This window comes from Barbus barbus (assembly GCF_936440315.1).
Source record: "Barbus barbus genome assembly, chromosome: 31".
Taxonomy (NCBI): domain Eukaryota; kingdom Metazoa; phylum Chordata; class Actinopteri; order Cypriniformes; family Cyprinidae; genus Barbus; species Barbus barbus.
In genome coordinates, this window is record NC_136759.1 from 2,148,347 (window position 1) to 2,173,428 (window position 25,082).

At 38.5% G+C, this 25,082-nt stretch overlaps 1 protein-coding gene and 1 pseudogene across 2 annotated transcripts in view; one reads left to right on the forward strand and one right to left on the reverse strand.

Annotated features, from left to right (window-relative positions):
* Positions 1 to 13,020, forward strand: part of LOC306851794 (immunoglobulin superfamily member 11-like) — a 93,854-nt gene extending 80,834 nt beyond the window's left edge. Inside the window, exons 3-7 of the mRNA XM_079388235.1 lie at positions 5,181 to 5,388; positions 7,970 to 8,125; positions 9,556 to 9,678; positions 10,683 to 10,830; positions 11,428 to 13,020. Of these exons, the coding sequence (XP_079244361.1) occupies positions 5,181 to 5,388; positions 7,970 to 8,125; positions 9,556 to 9,678; positions 10,683 to 10,830; positions 11,428 to 11,881 (1,089 nt within the window). The 3' untranslated portion in view covers positions 11,882 to 13,020. The remainder of the gene's footprint in view (positions 1 to 5,180; positions 5,389 to 7,969; positions 8,126 to 9,555; positions 9,679 to 10,682; positions 10,831 to 11,427) is intronic.
* A 1,854-nt stretch (positions 13,021 to 14,874) lies between these two features.
* Positions 14,875 to 18,843, reverse strand: LOC306851793 (E3 ubiquitin-protein ligase TRIM35-like; annotated as a pseudogene). Its single transcript, XR_013786037.1, has 6 exons — positions 18,196 to 18,843; positions 17,701 to 17,796; positions 16,545 to 16,775; positions 16,316 to 16,338; positions 16,114 to 16,235; positions 14,875 to 15,925 (listed from the first exon to the last, which is right to left on the reverse strand). The product of XR_013786037.1 is annotated as an E3 ubiquitin-protein ligase TRIM35-like (transcript).
* Positions 18,844 to 25,082: the final 6,239 nt, after the last annotated feature.

The following is a 25,082-nucleotide window of genomic DNA, read 5'->3' on the forward strand; positions in this document are numbered from 1 at the left end:
CAAACGAATCTTCTGCACTAATTAACCCAGAGCTGCACAGGCCAAGACACAACAGCTGCTCGTTACACAAGCACAAAACACACACACACCATAATTATACAGCTACACATGCACACGCTATATCTCTCAAATTCAAAACACATTATTGTATTTATAATCAACCTCATCAGTTTTTCGGAAAATTAGGTGCTAAAATTTTATTTTAGTATTAATTATATACTATAGTAATTTAGTATTTATTAATATTTTTAATTATTATATTGAAATTTTTATTTTATTTTTTTGTCTACTACTTCAGTTTTAGTAATTTTGTAATGTGAATTGTTTTTATTTTATTCAGATTTTATTTTTAAAGTAAATAAGTTTTAGTCTTTTTTTTCTGATATTTTCCCCTCAGCTTTTTAGATGTTATTTTATTTCAAGTCCACTACATCTGCTTAATTTTTTGTAATATTATGTCATTTATTTTTATTTTATTAAACTTTTTAGATTTTATTTTTAATCCACTTCATCAGTTTAAACTATTATCTAATCAGCATATTAGATGCTAAACAATGTTATTTTAGTATTATTTATTTACCATTACAGTATTCATTAATATTTTAAATTAACTAAATTTTAATAAAGTTGAAGTTTTAGTAATTTTGTCATGCTTAATGGAAATATTTTTAATAGAAATATTTGAAAATATATATTTGTTTTTTAGTTTTACATTATTTAAGCCTAATTTTTTATTAGTTTTTTATATTAATATTATTTATTGCAGTTTTAGTCATCTTAGTACTTAAACATATTTCAGTTAGTTTCCTTCCAAGGCAATATTTCTAATATTTTTGATGTTCAAGTTCTTCAAGTGTAAGTTTTTCATCTAATATATTTATATTTTAGCTTTATTTCAGTTACTGGTTTTTATGACTAATGCATATTAATAACTACTGCATTTGCAGTATATGTAACACTGTAGTATCCCACAATGCACTGCACTCAACATGTCTTTAGACATTAAGACATTTTTGGCAGAATTGGATTAAAAATCTCATGTTCAAAAATCATGTGACAAAAATATGAATGCTTTGAATTTGTTTAGGAGCAACTGCAGTGCATCTGCATGTCGGCTGTATCCCAGCATGCTCAGCGCTTCATATAGGTGAGGGATTTACAGTGGCGTATCTTTAGCATATGTTGAGCTCATGATAAAAACACATGCTATCAGCCGTCTGACCTGCTTCTGATCAGATCACCATCTCTTCACGTCCGTCTGTGTTTGCTGTAATCTTCTGCGTTCAGCGGCAGATTAAGACGTGTGTGTACAGCTTCAACGCCAAATCCTTTCTGCTTTGTTCATTTGCAAGTTCAGCTAGTGTCTGCACTTATTCCTAGTAAAACTATTTTGCATATTTTATTAATACAAATATTTTATGCTTTCATATTTATGCATGTTTCTCCACAAGCGTGTCATGAAGTGACTGAATCAGTGAAGAGACCGAATGGAGGGCGGAGCAGAGGAGATGCCAGGGGGAGGGGCTTAATGATTGGCAGCTCATGATATGGCTGGAGCCAAGTCAGTTCTTAGCGCTGATGACCATCTGCACACATGATGACCTCCTTTCATCTCACTGCATACCAGTGTGTGGAAATCTGCTTAGTTTTGGCTCTTTAGCGTTATTTTAGATACTATTAAAGTTTTTATTAATATTTTGAATTACTTTAATATTTATATTTTCTGTTTTTATTTTAATTTTGCTAACACTTTATTTTAAGGTGTTCTTGTTACATGTACTTCCTATTATTATAACAATAAATTATGCATAATTACATGCAAGTAACCCTAACCATATAGTAAGTACATGTAGTTAATTAATATTACTCAGTACTTAAATGAATAATTACACTGTAACAAGGGGACCTTAAAAAAGTAACCTTAATTTTAGTTAAAGTTTTAGTAATTTTGCTATCTTATTTTTTATTATTTTTTATTTGATTTCAGTTTTGCAATGAAAATAAATTTAAGATTTTTTTATTTTAATTGTATTATTTATCTCATTCATTGTTTATTTGATTTCAAGTAACTTGTTTTGTTTTAGTTTTAGTAAGACATTTAGTTTTTGTTTTTTTACTGCAATTCTGCATTTCTGACATTTTTTCTCAGAATTGCAAGATATAAACTTGATTAAACAAACGCAGAATTCTGAGGGGAAAAAAATCTGAATTGTGAGTTTACATCTCAGAATTACAAGAAAAAAATTGTGAAATAAAAATCGCCATTTTCTTTTCTTTTTTTATCTGTGGTGGAAATGGGCTTCCATACTAATAAAAGCTTATCCATAATTTAAGAAATGTACTTATTTATATTAAAGTTCAAACTAAAGATTAAAGCTTCCAATGATTCTGCATTGTTAAAGTTTTCACTTTCAAAATCAAACTACTTGAGCTGACAGTGATGATGTCAGTGTCATATTTGCATACTGATTTGTGATTGGTCACTGTCGTCTTTGCTCAGTCGGGGCTTAAAAAATAATTCATATGCAGGAAATATTAGCGAGCTGCTGTGAGCACTAGTGATGCATGGCTTAGCAAACAGCACTAATAAGAGCTCATCCATAACGCGCACTATTGAGACGTTATGATGAAGAATAAGGCGGCTGATAACATGAATTAAAGCAACAGTCATTTTTCTTTTTCTGACATATATACCTATACATCACTTCCATCTCTTCTTATTACACAGCTCATATCACACACACACACACACACACACACGCTGGCTGCGGGGCTTGTCTTGATTCATCTCAGCTGAAGTGCTGCCTGTTCATTTGTGTGTGAGAAGCTCAGAGTCCATGACAGCATCATTTACTGTGGCTCAAAAACACTGTGTGTGTGATCATTCAGGCTCTCGAAGGCCACTGAAACCCTCCCATGATCACACACACACACACTGAAGCAGGTTTCTTTTAATGTGGTAGATCACAGAAGCTTCTAACAAAGATCAAAGTCCTTTAAAAATGTTTTATTGTGTGTGTGTGTGTGTGTGTGTGTGCATGTATATGTGGTTTATGAGGACACAAATGTGTATAATGACATGGGTATGACAGAGGTATTACAATATGAAGGTGGTTTATGAGGACACTGCCTATGTCCCCGTAATTCAAAAGGCTTAAAAAACATACTAAATGGTGTTTTTTTGAAAAGGTGAAGGTGACTTTTCAGGACATTGACCCATGTCCCCACTTTTCAAAACGCTTATAAATCATACAGAGTGAGGTTTTTTGGGGGAAAGTTGAAATGCAGTCTCCTGTGAGGGCTAAGTTTAGGTGTAGGGTTGGTGTAGGGCAATAGCACACACAGTTTGTTCAGTATAAAAACCATTACGCCTATGGAGAGTCCCCATAAACCACAAAAACCAACATGTGTGTGTGTGTGTGTGTGTGTGTGTGTTGTATATTCCAGCAGCTCTTCTTCTACACGAGTGTCTGATGGACATGCGGACGCTCAGACTGACAAAGCTTTGTTCAAAATGCTGCATAATTAAACAATTTCAATAATTAATCATTTTGAACATAAAATGCATCCTTGTTTTTATCTTATTTATACGTTAACACTCGCTTTTTAACATCACACATCAAAATTGACTTTCTAAATTCATGTTCCTGGTCTTTTTGGCACTGATTCGTCATTGCACATTATTCTAAAGAAAATAAAGAAAGAAATGTGTCTTGCAAACATAACACGATTTGCTTTGCCCAGCTTTATTACTGTTAACTAAAATTACAAACTTCATTACTTGAAATAAAATAAATATTAACTGAAATAAAATAAAATACATGAAAACTCAAGCTTTCTTTATTTTAGCTAATTGCCAAAGCATTTCTAATTTTTATTTAGTTTCAATTGATGTACTAAAATAACTAAAACCAGACAAAAATGGCAAATACACTACAAAACTAAATACATTTATTTACTACAATTAGAATGAACACTGAAAATATTAAAATAAAATCTAATTCAAAATTCAAAAACTATAAGTATATAAATTATACTAAAATAACTCATAATTGTGGCTTTTCATGGTATAATTAACACTTATCATTAATTAGTGCAGTTTAATTTAAATAGCTCTCCACATTTTTCTGCTCCGCGATTTTCCACATTTAATTCAGCTGGAGCATATATATATATATAACTATATACTTCATTAAAACTTTGTTTTATAGTTTAACCCTTGAGTCTGCATCTGTTTAAGAAATGTACATATTTTAATTAACATTCATATTAAAGATTCAAGTTTGATTTCATGTGATTTGCATTAAAATATTCAGCTTTTAAATTCAGCTACTTCCTCTCTGGCTGCTCATTTAGGGCTTAAAAGACAATTAATATTCAGGAAATATTATTGAACATATTGATTATCAGATGAGAAGAAAAAACTGAACTTTATTATGCTGGATAATAAAGCTATTGTCTTCTGTAGAGTTGCTTTACAGCTGAAATTAGTTTTATAGTTGATTAATTTTACAATATTAACACTATATATTTTTTCCATGAAGCTGCTTGAAACAGCCTGTGCTATAATAAATAAATATGTGGTCTTTCTTGCATTTACTAAACATGTATTTAATGTTAAATATGTGACCCCGGACAACAAAACCAGTCATAAGGTTACATTTTTTTAAATTGATATTTATACATCTTCTGAAAGCTGAATGAATAAGCCGTTTCCATTGATGTATGGTTTGTTATGATAGGACAATATTTGTCTGAGATACAACTATTTGAAAATCTGGAATCTGAGGGAGCAAAAAAATCTAAATATTGAGAAAATCTCCTTTAAAGTTGTTCAAATGAAGTTCTTAGCAATGCATATTACTAATCAAAAATTTACGGTAGGAAATTTACAAAATATCTTCATGGAACATGATCTTTACTTAATATCCTAATGATTTTGGCATTAAAGAAAAATCTATAATTTTGACCCATACAATGTATTGTTGGTTATTGCTACAAATATACCTGTGTTACTGATGACTGCTTTTGTGCTCCAGGGTCACATATGCATTTGCTTGATTCAATAGTCATATTTTCAGTCCACAGCGCACACAGTGTTATGCATGATCTGTTTGACCTGAGAACCTGCATAAAGCATAAATGAAGTGTGATTATGTTTGTGTTTGTGTTGTTGGCAGGTGATCATCTATCAGGGCGGGCAGGTCTTCAGTTTAGCCAATCACATGAACGGGCGCGTGGGCTTCGTCTCCACCATGCCCAGCACAAGTGCCTCGATCTTCATCAATAACACACAGCTGTCGGACACGGGGACGTACCAGTGCCTGGTCAACAACCTGCCCGACCGCGGGGGACGCAATATCGGCGTCATCGGCCTCACTGTGCTGGGTGAGCAGTCACTCACACACATGTGACCCTGGACCACAAAACCAGTCATAAGGGTCCGTTTTTGAAATTAAGATTTATACATCTTCTTAAAGCTGAATAAATAATCTTTCCATTGAAGTATGGTTTGTTATGATAGGACAATATTTGTCTGAGATACAACTATTTGAAAATCTAGAATCTGAGGGAGCAAAAAAATCTAAATATTGAGAAAATCTCCTTTAAAGTTGTTCAAATGAAGTTCTTAGCAATGCATATTACTAATCAAAAATGAAGTTTTAATATATTTACGGTAGGAAATTTACAAAATATGTTCATGGAACATGATCTTTACTTAATATCCTAATGATTTTTGGCATAAAAGAAAAATCTATCATTTTGACCCATACAATGTATTTTTGGCTATTGCTACACATATACCCCAGCGACTTCAGACTGCTTTTGTGCTCCAGGGTCACATATTACTCTTCAGATGTCATTAGTATGTCTGCTGTATGTACAGTAGTGTGTGTACAGTGCAGAGTATTCTGTATGCATGAATCTTCTTCATTTACCATGATGTTCAGTATGCAGCAAAACACACTGTATGGATTACTGTATCCCACAATGCAGTGCAGTTCACTTGACCTCCAGTTTCCAGTGTGATGAATGAACCAGAGAGCAATATGAACAACTATTGTAATATCTCTTTCTTGACTTGTTTTATTATAATTTGATGGTAACTTTTGTAGTGCATAGTAGACCAGGACACACACAGGTCATTTCAAGACAGCTAAGATTCCTGAATTAAGCCTGCATTTGATTGGCTGGCCTATTTCCTGCCCTAAATCTCCTCATCTCAGGAGACCTCTAAAAACCAGGATAAATTTGAGGGAACATCTGGACGTATTCCAGAGCAGGACTTTACTGTGGCTTTCTTATCACTTAAATATAATTCAACCAGAAACAGGACAAAGACCTCTGGATCTGGACACGACCTCCTGACTGCTTAACATGTAATTCAATGATCGTATCAACCAGGAGAGACGGTTTTACACCGACGTCCGAGCTAAGGAAATCTCTCATGACCTCGTACAACTCTCCTCTCTCTCTTTCGCCCTCCCTACATTCCAAAGGAGTGCAGCTTTGTTTCTTGTGCGAAGAACACCCAAACTTTTATTGACTCTCTGCCAACAGATATTTCTTTATACCTATTTCTATTAAAGCAATATATTCAAAAGCACTGCCCTACAGAGACACTTGGGATTGGATCAAACAGCAAAAGGGGCGGACTGAAGTCAGCCCGTTAAAAGACAGACACCCACCTTTGGGGTTGCTCTGCTCTCTTTGCTTGCTCGTGCGCTGGTTGAAACTTCGGCTCCTGCTCTGATCGCGCTGTTAAGCACTTCCAGCCATTAACATCTGGCCGAGCATTGAACAACCATCAAGACTTAGTCAAATTTCTAAAGAAACTTGAACATCTGAAGCCGTAAGAACTGAAACAAACTTCCTAAGAGTCTTATTTTCAGACATAATATGGGAAACAAAACATATTGTATACATAACATTATAAGCATCATTTTTTTTACAAAAGCAAAACTATATAACAAAAGAGAGATAACGAAAGAAAAACATGCAACCCAGAAATCATCTATTTAGCTGTATTAATCATTAATATAAAATCTAAATGTATGTCATTGCAATTAATTCATTGTTTTTTAAATCTTACTATTTAGATTGAATACATTTTTCATTCAGTTTTAGTGTTATTTATTTATATATGATTATAATTTTATTTATGTTTTGAATTAGCTTTTATTTTTATATTTTTAGTTTTCATTTAAACTTTAGTTTGTTTGTTTTGTAATTTTGCATTATGCTTTTGTCATTTTATTTAGGTTTTTTTTAAAGATATTACTGTTTACGTTTAATTTCTTTTTAATTTCGGGTTTAGTGCTATTTTAATATGCTATTATAGTTTTTTATTTATATTTTTAATTAGCTTTTATATTTTCAGTTTTTATTTCAGTTTAACTTTTAGTAATTTTTTTATGAACTTGTCAGTTTACTATTAATTATTATTTAGGTTTAATTTATTTATTATTCTGTTTTAGTGTTATTTCAGTATTACTTATTTACTATTATAGTTTTTAATTTAAAATTTGAATTAGCTTTTATATTTTCAGTTTTTATTTCAGTTTAGGAATTTTTTAGGAATTTTGTAATGAACATTTCCATTTTATTAGATTTTTAATTACTATTTAGGTTTCTTTTTTTAATTCAGTTTGTATAATTTTTTACTATTATAGTTTTTATTTAGATTTTTTTTGTATTTTCAATTTTAATTTCTAGTTTATTTCTAGTGCATTTTAGAACTTGCTTCAAAAGTATGTTCTATATCATATGCATGTATGTAATATGAATGCAATTCAAACTACATCTGCCATGTTGGCATTGTCATGTGACCTTCAAACATTGACGTTGTCTCACTGGAGCACACTTTTGGCACAAAGTCTGGTACACAAGCTGTTCTGCAGGTTATTAGACAGCTGATGTGAAGCACACCGTATATGAAGCTGATCTTCATTCTCTCTGTGCACTGCAGTTCCTCCATCCACCCCGTCCTGTCGGATTCAGGGTTCGCTGGACGTGGGCAGCGATGTGATGCTGTTGTGTGGTTCGGACGAGGGCATCCCGACACCCACCTACGCCTGGGAGAAGCTGGAGTCGGTGGCCAAACTGCCCCACAATGCCATGCAAGGTATTAAACCCCTGCCCGTGGGAATCCCGTTTTGCCCCACGTTCTCGGGTAAATGCGCAGCTCTTGACTCCTGCTGTGGTGTGACCTTTGCCCTTCCCGGTCCACCATGTGTGTCTGTGAGGTGACCTGACCCGCTCTCTCCGAACGCCACGCTATTTAGAATACGGCTACAGAATCCATCAAAATCAAAATTCACTCTATTTATAGTACACTACAGATTTGAAAGAAGCCTCTTCTGCTCACCAAGGCTGCATTATTGGATTAAAAATATACAGTAAAAATTGTGAAATATTTTTACCATTTAAAAGAACTGTTTTCTATGTGAATATATAGTAAAGTGTAATTTATTGCTGTGATCAAATGCTGTATTTTCAGCATCATTACTCCAGTCTTCAGTGTCACATGATGTTGAAAACACTTGTGCTGCACAATATTTTTGTGGAAACTGTGACACATTGTATTTTTCAGGATTCACAGCTGAATAGAAAGTTCAAAAGAACAGCTTTTATTTGAAATAGAAATCTTTTGTAACATTAGAAGTGTCTTTACTGTCACTTTTGATCAATTTAATGCATCCTTAATGAATAAAATATGAAGCATTGATAATAATCAGAAATGTTTCTTGAGCAGCAAAAAAACTATATTAGACATTAGAATGATTTCTGAAGGATTTCTGGAGTAATGATGCTGAATATACAGCTTTGATCACAGAAATAAATTGCGTTTTTATACATATTCACATAAAAAAACTGATATTTTAAATAGTAGTAATATTTCACAATTGTACTGTATTTTGGGGGCATTTGTGTGTGCCAGAAAAGACCCTTGACAAACAAACTTTTTCATTATTTCTGATAAAGAAGGTGAGAGTCTGTGGACGGTAACGGTACAGTAGCCTTATTCTAAAGACGGTTGTTATATTTTGGTGCTTTGGCCTCAAAAAGCTTTCACAGCTGTGAGAAACAGCTTTACTTTCTCAAACAGGAACAGATTCTGTTGTGATGCGATCATACTGCCATCTAGAGGCCATTAGTTTAACTGCAAAACCAATCTGTACTCTTCCAGAACAAAATGATTTTTCTAGATTTAATGCGATTTATTTCATTATTTTTTAGATATAGAGTCTGTGTTATGTTACTGAGTGTGATTTCATCCACAATCCTACAAATACAGTAGTCTTTATTTTAATAAGCCAAGAACATGTCAGGTCATGTAAACTTTGTTTTTTAATTGGTGGAAATGATTTAAGCACAATCTGATCAATATCTAATTTCATCTTATTTAATGTTCTTATTGTTATCTGTTAATGTTTTCACATCAGGACACTTTCTTGCATTATCAGTTTATTGATACCTGTGACCTGTAAACATATTCCTGTTATTGAGATGTTTTAATAACTGGGGCGTTGTGTGTTATTCTGTGTTGCTCAGATCAGATGCAGGGTACGGTCACACTGAGGAACATCAGCACCAGCACATCTGGACTGTATCAGTGCATGGCATCAAACGCCATCGGAAAGAGCACCTGTGTCCTCAACCTGCAGGTCGTGGCACGTAAGTCTGGAGCCGCTGACGCTCATTCATAGGACCCTATGAAATCTGTTCGATGTTTTCCACAGATTCGGTTTTATTTTTTCATATATTCTGTTTTTCCATTTTAATTTCTCCAAAATTCAGTGGTTTCCATTTAAATGTGAATTTTTAAATTGGTTTAATCACATTTTAACAATCAAAAAGCATATCTAATAAATTGAATTCACGCAAATTTTGCAATTGAATAGTTTATTACAATTTTTACAATTAGACAATAATTACCCAACTATTAAACGGTTTAATTTGCATGGATTTTCTTTTATTTTATTCATGTTTTTTTTTTTTTTGGTTAATATTGTATTAAAATTGTATATTTTATTTGTATTTATTTCATCATATATATATATATATATATAATAATCAAATAAAGGCATAAAACATATGAACTAAATTACTTTTTAAAATGTAATCAAATAAAAAAGTCATTTTTTGCCAAACAAATTGCTACATAAAAGAAGTTTACCATTAAAATTAAAACATGGAAGAAAATTGTGATATTACTTTGAAAATAAACTTTTAACAATTCTATTATTATTATAATTTTTTATTAATGAGAAGTATATCCTACTGTATAATAGGAATATATTTATGTCACAGTTTCTTTAAGTTAAACTGAATTTCTTTGACGGGTTGTAGTGAAGTTTATGTGTGTATTTGACAATAATATTTTGTGGTTTATTCACAGACATATCGCAATTAAATTAAATTTAAGCAATCCAAAAGCATGTCTAATTAACGGAAATGTATTCCTCCGAATTATCATAACGTGAATTCCATTTTTATGACTGGATTCCGTGACTCCATCCGTGGAATTTTGTGGAAATCATAGCGCGCTACATCCAGTGATTTGAGGAGATCACACAGCGATCATCACATTGAAATGTGTGGTTTAGCACAGTCTCTTTAAACATCATAAGAGACACATGAGATCTCACAGCCGTCTCTCTGTCTCTGTTGTGTGACAGCGCAGCCTCAAAACGTCGGTCTGATCGCAGGAACCATCACCACTGGCATTCTGGCGCTCATCATCTGCTCTTTACTGGTGCTCGTCACGCTCTTCTACTGGAGAAACAAGAACAAATACGAGGAGGAGGAGATTCCCAATGAGATCAGGTGACTTTTCATCAGCAGAATCAAACGATTCATTAATTCAGTGACTCACAAGAACGATTTGCTCTATGAAAGGTCCATATGTGGCTGATGAAATATTTTTCAGCAGAATTCGACAGTTGTATATTCCCAGACATTTCCCATGACCTTAACAGGCCTGGAAAAAACATTTTAAAATTCTAATTATATGCTGAATTTATTGGACTTTATGTGAATATAAATTAGCAATCTTAATGTCCCACCTAATACAGGGAGGACAGTTTAATATTTTATTTCAGTTCTTTGCCAAGGCAACACTTATTTCAGATGTCACCATTGTTTATAGCCTTTTTACAATGCAGATTGTCCAAGCAGCTTTACAGAATTAAACAGTGTTGAAATGGTGTGGCGTTCTCCTCTGGCCAGACGAGACCAGCTGTTTAATTCTAGGCTACTGTGAATGTTGCCCTGTTAGCTTTTTATTTTACAGAAATATTTCACAGCATAACATACTTTTCTAATATTCACAGAAATTTCCCATGACCCCCGTTTTAAAGAGTTTGGAAATATAATATCTATGAATATCTCTGAATTGCAATCTTCCCATCCCACTTCACACAGGGAGGACGATCTCCCTCCGAAGAGATCCTCATCCGTTAAAGCGTTCCAAGCGGACGCCTCGTCTTCAGAGAACGACACGCTGACGTCCACCAACACCTACAACAGCCGCTACTGGCACAACCCCAAACCCAACTACGACACCAACTCCTACACGCGCTACAACGGCGACACGCGACAGACCTTCAGCGCCGGAAACGCTCCGTACGCTAACGGCAGCCACACCCTGCCGCCGCCCAAGACTCTGGTGGTCACCACAAACTCCGCCCCCTCTCCGCCCATCATGGCCCGCAGTAACGGCTCGCTGAGCCTCCGCCCGCCGGCTGCCACAACACCGGCCGTGACGCACGGACAGCAGCACACACACTCGTACGCCGTGAGCCAAGCCATGCTGGAGCGCATGGGTGCCGTTCCCGTCATGGTGCCGGCGCAGAGCAGAGCCGGTTCACTCGTCTGATGCGACAAAACTCTTTTATAACCGAGTTCAGCTGATGCCAACTAAAACTGCTCCGTTAACGTCGTTTTTCATATTGCCTGTTTGCTTGTTAGTTTCTTCATTTTTTAAGTCGATAAACTGGCTTCGCTGCAAGGACCCCAGAATCACGTATTTCTCAACCCCTTCACCTCTTCCAGAGAAAATATCTGAATGTGCATGATGCTTCGTTTGATTTGATACAGCTTACTGCTTTCTAACACTGGAATCAAAGAGTTAAAGTGCTGCCCAAAATCATTAGAACACTAGTATTTTCAGCAGCTTTTGCTGGAGTGTGTCAGAAGGAAACATCAGTTTACAAAACATTCATTTAGCCATTAATTGTAATAATCCAGTGAGACACAGAGATCTGATCATCATCCAGTCTGTCTGGAAAGACATGAAGAAACTGAGACAGACTAAATCCAGAAGAACTGTGTCTCCAAGACGCTTCAAGAAACCTCCTGCAAAGCTCCAGTGCTGTTAAAAGTGTACAAATGCTGTAAAATGAGGATGCTGTCAAAAATAATGTCAGAAATAGATTTCCTTTATCAATGAACTTCTATTAACTAAATGAAATCAACATTTGTTGTGAGCATCCTTTGTTTCTCAGGAGCTTTGCAGGAGGTTTCTTGAAGGAAGATAGAAATAACTGACTTAAAACCAGTTTTTAGCTGAAAATACTAGTGCTGTAATAATTTTGGCCACCGCTGTAAATGTGTGAGATTTGAAGCAGATTTTCTCCAATCAGATCCGGCTGCAGTGTTTGACGCTGAAGTGACTGTGGCCTTCGATGTCAGAGATTTGACTGCTGAGTTTAGTTTAGTTTGAGAGAAAAGTCTTACATTGATCTGTCTTAACAATCCTAATTCAACACTACTGACTAGAGCCGTAGTCTACCTCTAAAACACTACAGATAGAGTCTAATCCATGATGTATTCAGTCGGGTGCTGCTCTCAGACAGGGAGATGCGTACTGTCCTCTGTTATATGAAGGATTACTGAGAAATGGTTTTCAGATATTAACACATTCACTGTTCATTTTGTTCGGTTGGTTTTTTTAAATACTGTAAATAATGTAACTACTTGTAGAATAGGATGTGAATTAAAACATTCTTTTGCCCAAATCTTGCTTGTGTTTTTTCTTTAAATATATATAAATACAGTGTTGGGGGTAACGCAGTGTGTTAGATTACATAAACTAAATAAAAACCAGGCAAACAATAATTAAGCAGTTAAAATGCTTTAAAATATAACATTATTAAAGGGCAAGTTAAAACATTTTCAGTCCATTTTCTATTGTTACAATGTTGGTAACATGTAAAAGAACAATGTTTAATCTTTCTCCAAGATACCCAGTTTATTTCTCAGCAAAACTGATGCAAAACAGCATTTTTCTCATTTAGATGCTGCAAAAAGTGTTTGTGTCATTTTGTCAAAACTCGTCATTTCATTACATATAGGTACACATAACTCAGAGAAAGAGTAAATTAAGCCGTTATAATAGTAAACGTCAAGCTCAAGTTCCCTGGCAGCTCTAGCAGACTCCTGAGTTCATCTGTATTCATCAGATTCAGAGTCTGAGAAAAGGCCATCATCTCAGGTACAACAGAGTATAAAAGAGTGTGTAAGTGACTGACGGAGTAAAGGAATAAGATGAAGAGAAACAGGCAGGATTTTGGGTGGAAGTTTAACAGAATGAGAGGAAAACAGAATTAGAAAAATCTGTATTCTTCAATAGCAAGCTAATATGAACTCTTTAAAATATTACTACATGCTGACAGCATTACAAGCCGTTTATAGACCTCTTCACACCAAGATGAGTCCATACTGCAGCTATTTAACATTTAAAGACAGAGAAACAATATCATTGGAATCTCTTTCAGAAGGTTTTGCAGATGATGAAAAATAAAAACATTGACAGCCAATCAGAATCCACCAGACTTTAAAGAGCTGAGCATTTAAATGACAGACAACATAACTGCAGCACGCACTTATAATAAATGATCATCTGTTGCTGTGAAAAATACATCGTTAAAATAGTTATTATATATCTTGTTCTTGGTGTGAACAGCTTTAAGTGATCTGATTTGGCCAAATTAACTGAAGATCTGATTTGTCACGTGACAAGTTAAACTATTTCCAGACTCTTGCTTTTTAGACAGATGCGTTCAATAAAAATCAACATCATTTCTTCAGTATAATTACTGCTTTAACTACAAATACCACAGTAAAACTGCAGTTATGGTGGGAGAAGCATGGTAAATATGTTGTAGTTACTGAGCATTGACTACACACGACACGGCAGAGAAACAGTTACTATGGTAAAAATATGGTAAATGTGGTCATACTGGGTTGATTTGTAGTGCAGTCATCAGACACGTCTAAAAGCTGAAGATGTCATAACATGATTTAAAACAGGTTTATTTATTTATTTCAAACGCAGCAGGTCTCTATATAATAGAAGTTAGCTTAGGCTAATGTCAATGCTAGGCTAACGTTAGCAGCTGTTAGGCTCTGTTCCACTAACAACTCATTTAAATGCATACGCTTCCATTTTAGCACAAACACCGAAATAATTAAAATAATGATCTCATTAAAAAGGAAAAGACTGATACCCTTACCTGTTTGCAGGTGCGCGCGCGTCAGGTGAGCCTCGCTGGTGACGTCACTTCCGCTGAAGCTGCGCGTGGTGTTTGGAGCATCTGCTCTCCACTGAAGATCATGGGAAGGATTGGAGGATCTTATGCGCGCAAAATTGGCTTTTGGCGTATGCATTATACGCTATTGGAAAGTGTAAAGCCGTGTTATTTATACCAGATTGATGAACGGGTTGCCTTTCCTCAGGAAGCTGTGCTAGACACGGATTAATGCAACATAAAAATACTATACATATTTATATATTTTGCTATTGTATTGTGGAGTGAATTTAAAAGCTGTTTAAATTCATCTGAATAATGACACCATATATTATCTTCTGTAGATCTGCTTTATATCTGACATTAAAACTCAATTTATTTGTTCATAATTTAAGAATTTATTTTCCTGTTTATTAATGTAAAGCTGCTTTGAATCAATCTCTATTATATAAAGATCTTGACTATTTTGCTGGAGAAACAAAAAATCAGGGTTTTAGCACAATTTAAATCCTAATTATCACGACAAACTTAGTTTCAATCTGAAAATGACACATTGTTAGTTTATACAAGAGATTATTAATATTTGTTGTGAAACTGCTTCAGACTTTGTCAGAGATTTCAGTGAGTCTCATCTGATCATTTGATCTGAGAATCAGATTCATAAACAGCTGAATCAAGTATTTCTAGACTAAATATTAATATTTCATTCTACATTGTTGTGGATCAGAACCTTTTACATCCATTTACTTCAATAAACAAACCATCATTTAATCTCTAGAACTGAAATAAACAATTATTCATTTACAACAAACTCTGAAAATGTGTTGAATATTGAAACATGATGAAAGATGAAAGCAGGAAGATCCAGATCTACAGATTACTGACTATTGATCGATAAGATCCTCAGAGAGGAATAACAACAACTGAAGAAAGGGAAGAGTGTGTGAGTGAAGGAGGTTGTGAATGTGTGTAGATGTGTGTTAGTTACAGGATCAGAGAATGACACCGTTCCTCTGTCATAGTCCAGATTCACTCTCACACGATCAAGCTGCTGTTTAACACCAAAACCAGAACCTGGAGACCATCCTAACGGACTATACCACACAAACCAGACACCAGTGTTATAGAAACCCTGTCCCTTCCTCTGGTTTGATGCTGTAGTTACTCCAAGACTCCAGACTGAACTCTGTTTAACCTCCACATCCCAGCAGTGTGTTCCTGAGTTAAAACCCTCTGAACCCAGAACACAGCGATACCGGTCAAATCTCTCTGGATTATCAGGAACAGGTTGACCTGAACAGGTTGATCATCATCGCTGTATCTCACACTGGTCAGATCATCAGACAGAAGGAGACGTGGATCAGCCGTGTTTGGATCCGGAATCACAGGAGCTGATGAGACACAATCAACAGATGCTGTTATTCTGATCTTCATATAATGATCAAGAGTGAACCCAACACAGATGATTATGAATTTTAATCAAACACATCAGACATGTTCCTCTCATCACTGTCAGTCATTCTCTGTGTGATTTATCAATACTGAAAGTTCAATCAGAAACTTCTGCAGTCAGACTCACTGTTCTGGACGATGTCCTGCATCTTCTTCCAGACTCTGAAGGGCAGGTTGCCCAAGTAACGTGGCACATGAATCAAAGCTCCAGAAGGCATCTGTGGATCCGGCTGTGATGAGATCTGGACTCTGGAAGAACATTCAGGATCAGAACTGCAGTGGCTTTGGATCAGAAGCAGAGAGACCAGAGACACCAGCAGATCACTCACCTTTTCATTGAGACTGGAAACTCCTGCAGAACAAACACACCATTGATCATCAACAACTCAATCAATCAATCAATCAATCAATCAATCAATAAATAAATCAATAAATCAATCAATCAATCAATCAATCAATCAATCAATCAATCAATCAATCAATCAATCAATCAGTAAATCAATCAATCAATCAATCAGTAAATCAATCAATCAATCAATCAATCATCTGAAATCAGACCTTCAGAAAGCAGACATCACTGGCTTTCATCATCTCCTCCATGTCTTTGATTGTGTGTGAAAGAGCTGAGATGTGTCTGTTCATCTCCTCCAGCTTCTCCTTCATCATCTGCTTCTTCTGCTCCTCTTCCTCCCTCAGTGCAGTCATTGTAGCTTCTTCTTCATCTCTGAGAAACTGATGAAGCTTCTTAAACTGCTGTTTAATCTGACGCTCTGTGTGCTCGGCTTGAGACTGAAATCAAACCACATTCACTTCAATCGTCTCCATCGACACACATCAACACAATCACATCATTCAGATCTGAGAGAAACTCAGAGACCGACATATAACGGATCCAGAAGCAGATTGATGATCCTCATTTACACAAATAATCAGCTGGAGTCCATTATATTAAATATATCAGATCATAACTGTCTATAGTGATCCTACAGCTACAGTGATCTCCACTGCTACTATTACTGCTGGTTATTCTGTCTGATTGTACTTCATGTGCTGTAAATCAGAGCTTGGAGTCTCCTGGTTCTATCAGTGAGGAGGTTGAGGAGGGTGTGAATGGTTCTTCTCAAGCAACTGTAGAAGGACGTCTTAACCCTTTAGGCGCCAGGGATTTTTGGAAAAATGCTGGATTTTGACATCAAGGTTTAAAAAGCCTGTGGCTTGAAACGGCTTAAAGATAGAGATCTACTGTAAATTAGACAAATGTTGGGCATGACCGAAAGTTTATGTGGGGTACCAAAATAGATCGATAGTACCAAAGCGCCATTTGTGTGGTCAGAGAAGTGTCAGGAAGCATTGTGTATGTCTCCCTCATCAGACACACCTGAAACGGCTTAAAGATAGAGATCTACTGTAAATTAGAAAAATGTTTCAACTGATTCAACACACCTGATTCAACTCATTAGCTCGTTATTAGAGACTGATAGACCTGAATTGGTTGTGTCTGACGAGGGAGACATGAATGAGTTGTGCAGGGGTGCTTGCAGGACAGCTTTGAAAACCACTGCCCTAGATAAAGAACATTGTTTATTTTTTATTGCTTCATTTCTTTTCCCAATAAATTACAAATGATTTAAATCCTATTTCATTGTCTGTCTCCCTCTTTATGTTGTGGTCTTGGAACGAGCTTGACATTAACATCTGGATTCTGTTTCCTCACCTTGATGTGTTGAACTGTTTTCTCAAACTCTCCTTTCATTTCTTCATTGTGTTGAAGTTTCTCCTGTAATGATTTCAGTGATGTATTGAGCTCCTCCTAGAATTAAACAAAATTAAAATTCATAAGATGATAAAACAATCCAGTGATATGATCATATAATGCAGTGCAAAAGTATTTGCGCCCATGCAGATTTCTTCTGTTTTTGTGAACATATCCTAAATTAATTCAGAAATTAAAACAAAGGCAACCAGAGTGAACACAAAGCACAGTTTGTACATGACAATGTTATTTATTAAAGCAAGAAAAGTTATCCAATAGCAACTGGGCCTGTGTGAAAATCTATTTGCCCCGTAGTTATTAATTCCCCAAATCTATGAAACTTTATTGATAATGGAGTTCAGCTGGACTAAACACAACCAGCTCTGATCAATCAAATCAACACTTAAACAGGACTTTTATAACAACATGAAGTTGGCTAAAAGCCGTTTCTCTTACCTTATATGATGAAACTACTTCATCAATGGGTCTGAATTTATGATTGTCGTGTTTCTGTGAATTCATACACACTAAACACACCGGCTGTTTGTCCTCCAGACAGAAGAGTTTGAGTTTCTCTCTGTGTAAACAGCAGATCTCCTCAGATCCTGATGAACGCCTCTCATTTCTCTCCTTCAGGAACGACTCACACAAGTTTCTTAACACAAGATTAAGAGGAGGATCATCTCTTGAGGATCTTCTCCTGCAGACGGGACACTCCTGAGTTCTCTTGGTTCTCCAGAACTGTTGAAGACACTCTTTACAGACACTGTGACTACATGACAGAAGAACAGGATTCTTGAAGATTTCCTGACATACAGGACAAGAAATATCATCTTCAGATAGAGAAGCCATTTTCAGTCTTTGAGCTCCAGCGATCTAAACTTTACTTTCACTTTCTGAACGAACGTTTTAAAAATAAATCACCACCAGAATCACAAAGATCTAGTATCTATTCAGAAACAAACTTCACAAAGATCCTTCTGTAAAGAGTTCTTCTTGGTTCTTCACTGATGGCTGATTCTTTATTGCTTTTGTCAGAAGAGAAGAGAGTCAGTGTGACAGAAAGCAGGAATAACACGTCAGTCTCTTCCTGGTAAGAGCTGTAAGAGGGAGGAGTCTGTTTAAACAAGTCAGACAGGAACATCAGGATTTCTTCAGGTCAAATCTTAACTAATTATATTCAAAATGAACTTGCATTGAAATGTTAAAGGGGTTATATGATGCGATTTCAAGTTTTCCTTTCTCTTTGGAGTGTTACAAGCTGGTTGTACATAGATAAGCTCCCTGAAGTTGCAAAGACTAAAGTCTCAAAACCAAAGAGATATTCTTTATCAAAGTTACAACTCAACCATGCCCTCCTAAAACGCCTACACGGTTACACCAAATACACAAAATAATGTTCTTTAAAATAGCATCATATGACCCCTTTAAAATACACTGCTATAAACTCTTGCATAAAACACAAGAGAACAATGAAAATACACAAATAATGACGAAGAGTTTTATTAATCAAAATTTAAATTAATCAAGTGTAATCAATGTGAATATAGCCATTTATGTATCAAGTTATTCTACTATTATAAAATTGTATCTGCCTGCATGTGTAGAGGTCTGCAGAAGAATGGAACGTGCAGACGTATGGTTTAAAGTAAAGCTGCACATCCTGTTTTGACAAAGTCATTTCTCTTCCTTTAACGTAACATACAGAGGGGCTATTGTCTGCTCTAGGAAACAGATGGAGACTGTTTTTTAGAAACAATAACACTATAGGAAATGTATAGAACACGCCTTAGGGGAAAAAACTGTATTTAAGAAGGAACGAACAACGATTCGGGAGATTCACTGCAGGTCTCTCGGTTTTATTGTCTCTGATAAGACTGAGAATGATTCCTCATAACACTGGCAGGAGCCACCACAATATTAACAATAAAACCCCAAACCCTTACAATGCAAAAATGGGTCATGACATGGATTTTTTAATTATTTTAATATGTTTCTTGAGGTTTACTTATACTGTTAATAAAGTTTTTTTTCACACACAAAAATAATAATAATAATATATATGGTTAGTTGGGGACACTTAATTTCCAGGGATATGGTCGACTTGATTGCACTATTAGAGACTATTAGAACTGAACTGAGCTGGGTGATGCACTGAATTCAATAATGAAATGCCTTTAACTGAAAATTTAGTGTTTAATCTTGTCATTTTACATTATTGACACACTATTTTCCTATTTTGATATTGTGCAGTTGCTTTGACACAATGATTTATTTATATAATGATTTTACAATGCATTTTCGCAGAGGGGAGCAAGTAGCCAATCACAGACAGGTGTGTTGATTTCTACAACGCAATGACCAATCAGAAGTGTTTAGGTTGGACTCCACGCACTCATAACTTCATTAAAAAAAGGTTTTATTGTGTGTCACATTCATTGGTTAAAAGGGAACTTTGTGAGATCGTGATGAATGAGTGACAGTTTTTAATAAATTTAAAGGGAGCACTCTTTGCATGCTGTATACGATAATATATTCAGAAATAATGCATTTTGTTTACTTGAAACCAGTCGCAAATTTTTAAGTTGAGGATGAGAGAATGGTTTCAAGATAATGACGAATTACATTCTATTATTTTATTATAATATTACTTATTTAGCATTTCAGACATCTCAAGATCCAGAGAAGAGGGTCGTGAAAAGCCATGTTTGAAAATATTATGGTAGGAAAAGGGCTTTTAACAGCTCCTGGTATAAGGACAATCCAGGGCTTGAATATTCTCTAAGTCAAGATTCAGCTTGTTGTTTTGCCTGTAGGCCGTTTTCTTTGCCCAATGCACCTGAATCTGCCTTCACATCCCATTCAGGATTGTCCAGCTGGAAAAAGGCATTGCTTAAAGATTCTGGGTTTAAGCTCCATTCAAAGGCAGAGCATCATGTCAATGCTATGTATGCTTGGAATCAGCATAAAACGGCTATGAACAGCAACTTATCAATGTTGGATCTCATTAATGAGGAACGGAAAAAGAAAATGGAGGAAAACTGTGTTTACATTAAAACAATTGCCGATGTGCTGCTGTTAACTGCCACTCAAAATACAGCACAGAGAGGTCATCGAGAGTCTTTCGAGTAATTTTTTGACAATCTTAGAAGAAATAGCAAAGCATGACCCTCTCCTTGAGAAAAGGATGAATGCATGTGGAAATGTTAAGTACGTAAGCCACCAAATCCAGAATGAAGTTCTTAAGGGTTTAGCTGAGATGGTGCAAAGTGAAATAATAAGAGAAGTAAAGGAAAGTCTTTAGTATAATAGTAGATGAAACCAAAAAATGTAAAGAAAAAAGAACAGATCTCTTTAGCTGTGAGCTACTATTACAAGTCAAGTCACCTTTATTTATAAGTTCAGGATACTAATGACAGTGATGAATTAATAATAGCCAAAAGAGGATCTATGACTTCTGGAAGCAGCTCTTTTAGTAGTTTAGATGGAGTAGGGTCTAACATACATGTTGTTGGTTTAGATGATTTAACAAGTTTATACAATTCTTCCTCTCCTATAGTAGAGAATGAGTGGAATTGTTCCTCGGGGGATCTATAGTGCATCTGATGCGATATTGTAGCTGACGGCTGCATGGTTACAATTTTATCTCTGATAGAATCAATCTTGGAAGTAAAGTAGTTCATAAAATCATTACTGCTGTGCTTTTGGGAAATGCCAACACCTGTTGATGCTTTATTTTTCGTTAATTTAGTGACTGTATTGAATAAATACCGGGGTTTATGTTTGTTTTCTTCTAGAAGAGACGAAAAGTAATCAGATCTAGCAGTTTTTAATGCTTTTCTGTAGGATAGGGTACTTTCCCGCCAAGCTATACAAAATACCTCTAGTTTTGTTTTCCTCCAGCTGCGCTCCATTTTCCGGGCTGCTCTCTTTAGGGTGCGAATGTGCTCATTATACCACGGAGTCTGACTGTTTTCTTTGATCTTCCTTAAGCGTAAAGGAGCAACTGTATCTAAAGCGCTAGAAAAGAGAAAGTTCTGTTACATCAAGTTTTTCTGTGCTGTTGGATATGCTGAGGAATTGAGATAAATCAGGAAGATTACTTACAAAGCAGTCTTTTGTGGTAGAAGTGATGGTTCATACTTGTAACAAGGAGTAGAATTTACAGTTTTAGCTATATGGAGTTTACACAAGTGTAGCGGGGTGGAAGAATCACACGACAAGGAGAGCTCGGATAAATACCCCGGAGGGTGGATTTATTCAGTGAAGAAGCGGTGGAAGGTGAGTGTGCGTGCTGGGGTGCTCTCTGTGCTCTTCCTTGGCGTGGTGGACCGGCGTGGTGCGAGGTGCAGGCTGGGTCGCTCAGACGCTCGTTTCTGCAACAGAGAGTAGAGACAGTGTTGGTTAGCGCTTCTTCCATCTGGAGAGGTTTCTCCTCGACTCCCAGCCTCACGCGGCTTATCTGGCCGCGGGCTAAGGAGGAACAGGTGCGGCCGCTTCAGCCTTGATGAGCAGGGCCAGGTGTTCCTGGTGCGTTTCCAGGGCAACGCTGATGAGGGCTCGGGACGCTCGTCACACTCCCCCCCCCTAAGCGTTGTCCTGGTCCTGGCGGAAACAAACGGTGTTAGTAAGGGGGATAGAGGGGGTGGGGGGGAAGTGACCCCTGACAGACCTGCATAAGCTGACCAGATCCGTGAAAGTCCATCAGCATTGGCGTTGGAGGCTCCGGCTCGGTGGCGGACATCAAAGCAGAAGTCCTGGAGCGCGAGGAACCACCGTGACACTCGGGCGTTGTTGTCTTTGGCTCTCGCCATCCACTAGAGCGGCGCGTGGTCCGTGTAGAGGGTGAACCTCCGTCCCAGCAGGTAATAGCGCAGCTCCAGGACTGACCACTTGATAGCCAGAGCCTCTTTTTCGACCGTTGCGTAGTTTCTTTCGGCTGATGTAAGCTTTCTGCTGATAAATAAGACAGGGTGTTCCTCACCATCCTGGACTTGCGACAGGAAAGGCTCCCAACCCTGTCTCGGACGAGTCCGTCTGCAGCAGGAAGGGGCAGCCGAAGTCCGGGGCGCGCAAGACCGGTTTTTCCGTCAGGGCTTGCTGAATCCTCCGGAACGCCTTCTCCTCCTCGGGTCCCCATTTGACGCGCTCTGGCTGCCCCTTCCTGGTCAGGTCTGTCAAGGGGGCGGCTAGAGAGGAGAAGTTAGGGATGAAGCATCTATAATACCCCGCCAATCCCAAAAACGCTCGTACCTGGGACTTCGTGCTGGGCCTCGGGGCGGCCCGGACGGCCTCTACCTTCTTCTCTTGAGGCCGTATGAGGCCCCGTCCAACTTGGTATCCCAGGCACTTAGCAGGGTTGGCGGTGAGCCCAGCCCGCCGTAGGTCCGTCAGCACCCTCCGCAGACGGTCCAGGTGGTCCTCCCAACGCTCCGAGTGGATGACTACGTCGTCGAGGTAAGCAGCCGCGTATTGCTGGTGCGGCCGAAGGAGGATGTCCATTAGCCTCTGGAACGTAGATGGAGCCCCGTGCAGGCCGAAGGGAAGGACCCGATATTGCCAGTGGCCGCTAGGGGTGGAGAACGCGGTCTTAGGCTTGGCGGCTTCCGTCAAGGGCACCTGCCAGTAGCCCTTGGTGAGGTCTAGGGTGGAGATATATCGGGCCCTCCCGAGACGGTCCAGAAGTTCATCCACCCGGGGCATTGGGTAGCCGTCGAATTCTGAGGCTTCGTTGAGGCGACGAAAGTCGTTGCAGAAGCGGAGGGTGCCGTCCGGTTTTGGAACCAGGACAATGGGACTGGACCACGGGCTGTGTGACGGCTCAATCACCCCTAACTTCAGAATGTGCTGGACCTCTTCCTCAATAGCCTGCCGATGAGCCTCAGGGATCCGGTAGGGCCGTTGCTTAACCACGACTCCTGGTGGTGTCCTGATGTCGTGTTGCAGGAGGTGGGTGTGTCCTGGCACCGGGGAGAACACATCCGGGAACTGACCGACCAGGTGCCGAAGCTCAGCCTTCTGAGACGCTGAGAGGTCCGGGTTGGTGTCCACGGGTGCTGGTTCCATGGCGGCGAGGGCCACCGTTTGTGCCGGGGTGCCGACCCACTTCTTCAGGAGGTTGACGTGGTATAACTGTTCGGGGTGGCGTCTCCCGGGCTGTCGCACCTTATACGTGACGGGCCCCACTCGTTCCACCACCGTGTAGGGCCCTTTCCAGGTAGCCAAGAACTTGCAGGCCGAAGTCGGAACCAGCACCATTACCCGGTCGCCTGTCTGAAACTCGCGGGGCTGAGCTGGCCGGTTGTAATGCCGCCGCTGGGCCTGTTGGGCTTTGGCCATATGCTCTCGGACTAATGGCATGACCCGGTCGATGCGTTGCCGCATCTCTGTGACGTGCTCGACAAGGGAGCGGTGCGGGGTGGGCTGCTGGTGTTCCCATGCTTCCTTGGCCACGTCTAACAATCCGCGGGGCTGTCTGCCGAAAAGGAGCTCAAACGGTGTAAAGCCGGTGGAAGCTTGCGGGACTTCGCGTATACCAAAGAGGACATAGGGCAACATCAGATCCCAATCTCGTCGGTCCTCGGCGGCCACTCTCCTCAGCATCTGTTTGAGGGTCTGATTGAATCGCTCGACGAGTCCGTCCGTCTGGGGGTGGTACACGAAAGTCCGCAGCTGCTTTACCCGGAGCAGGCGGCATAGGTCAGCCATTAGCCGGGACATGAACGGGGTTCCCTGGTCGGTCAGGATCTCGGCTGGTAGGCCGACCCGGCTGAAAAGAAGGAAGAGCTCTTGAGCAATATTCTTCGCCGTAGCCTTCCTCAGGGGGACGGCTTCCGGGTAGCGGGTGGCATAATCGACGATTACCAGTATGTGCTCATGGCCCCGGGCCGACTTGGGCAACGGCCCCACCAGATCCATCCCGATGCGCTCAAAGGGCACCTCTATGATGGGCAGGGGGATGAGCGGCGAGGGGGGAGGTTTCCTGGGGGTCGTCTTCTGGCAGACGGCACACGCTTGGCAGAAGCGTTTGACTTCGGCCTCCAGGCCCGGCCAGTGAAAACGGTCCCGTATCCGTTGCGTGGTGTTTTGTGCCCCAAGGTGACCCGCTGTGGGGTGGGCATGGGCTAACTGGAGGACGGCTTCGGTCTTGGAGCGTGGCACCACGAGAAGTTTCTTTTCCTCCCCCCTCCGCTCGGCGACACAATAGAGCAGACCGTTCTCCACAATAAAGTGTGGCAGAGGATGCGGCTTTGGCTGACAGTCTTTCCCTTCTAGCACGCGGACCTGGTCCCAACAATGTTTAAGCCGCTCGTCCTCGCGTTGGGTCTGCCCAAATGAGCCCC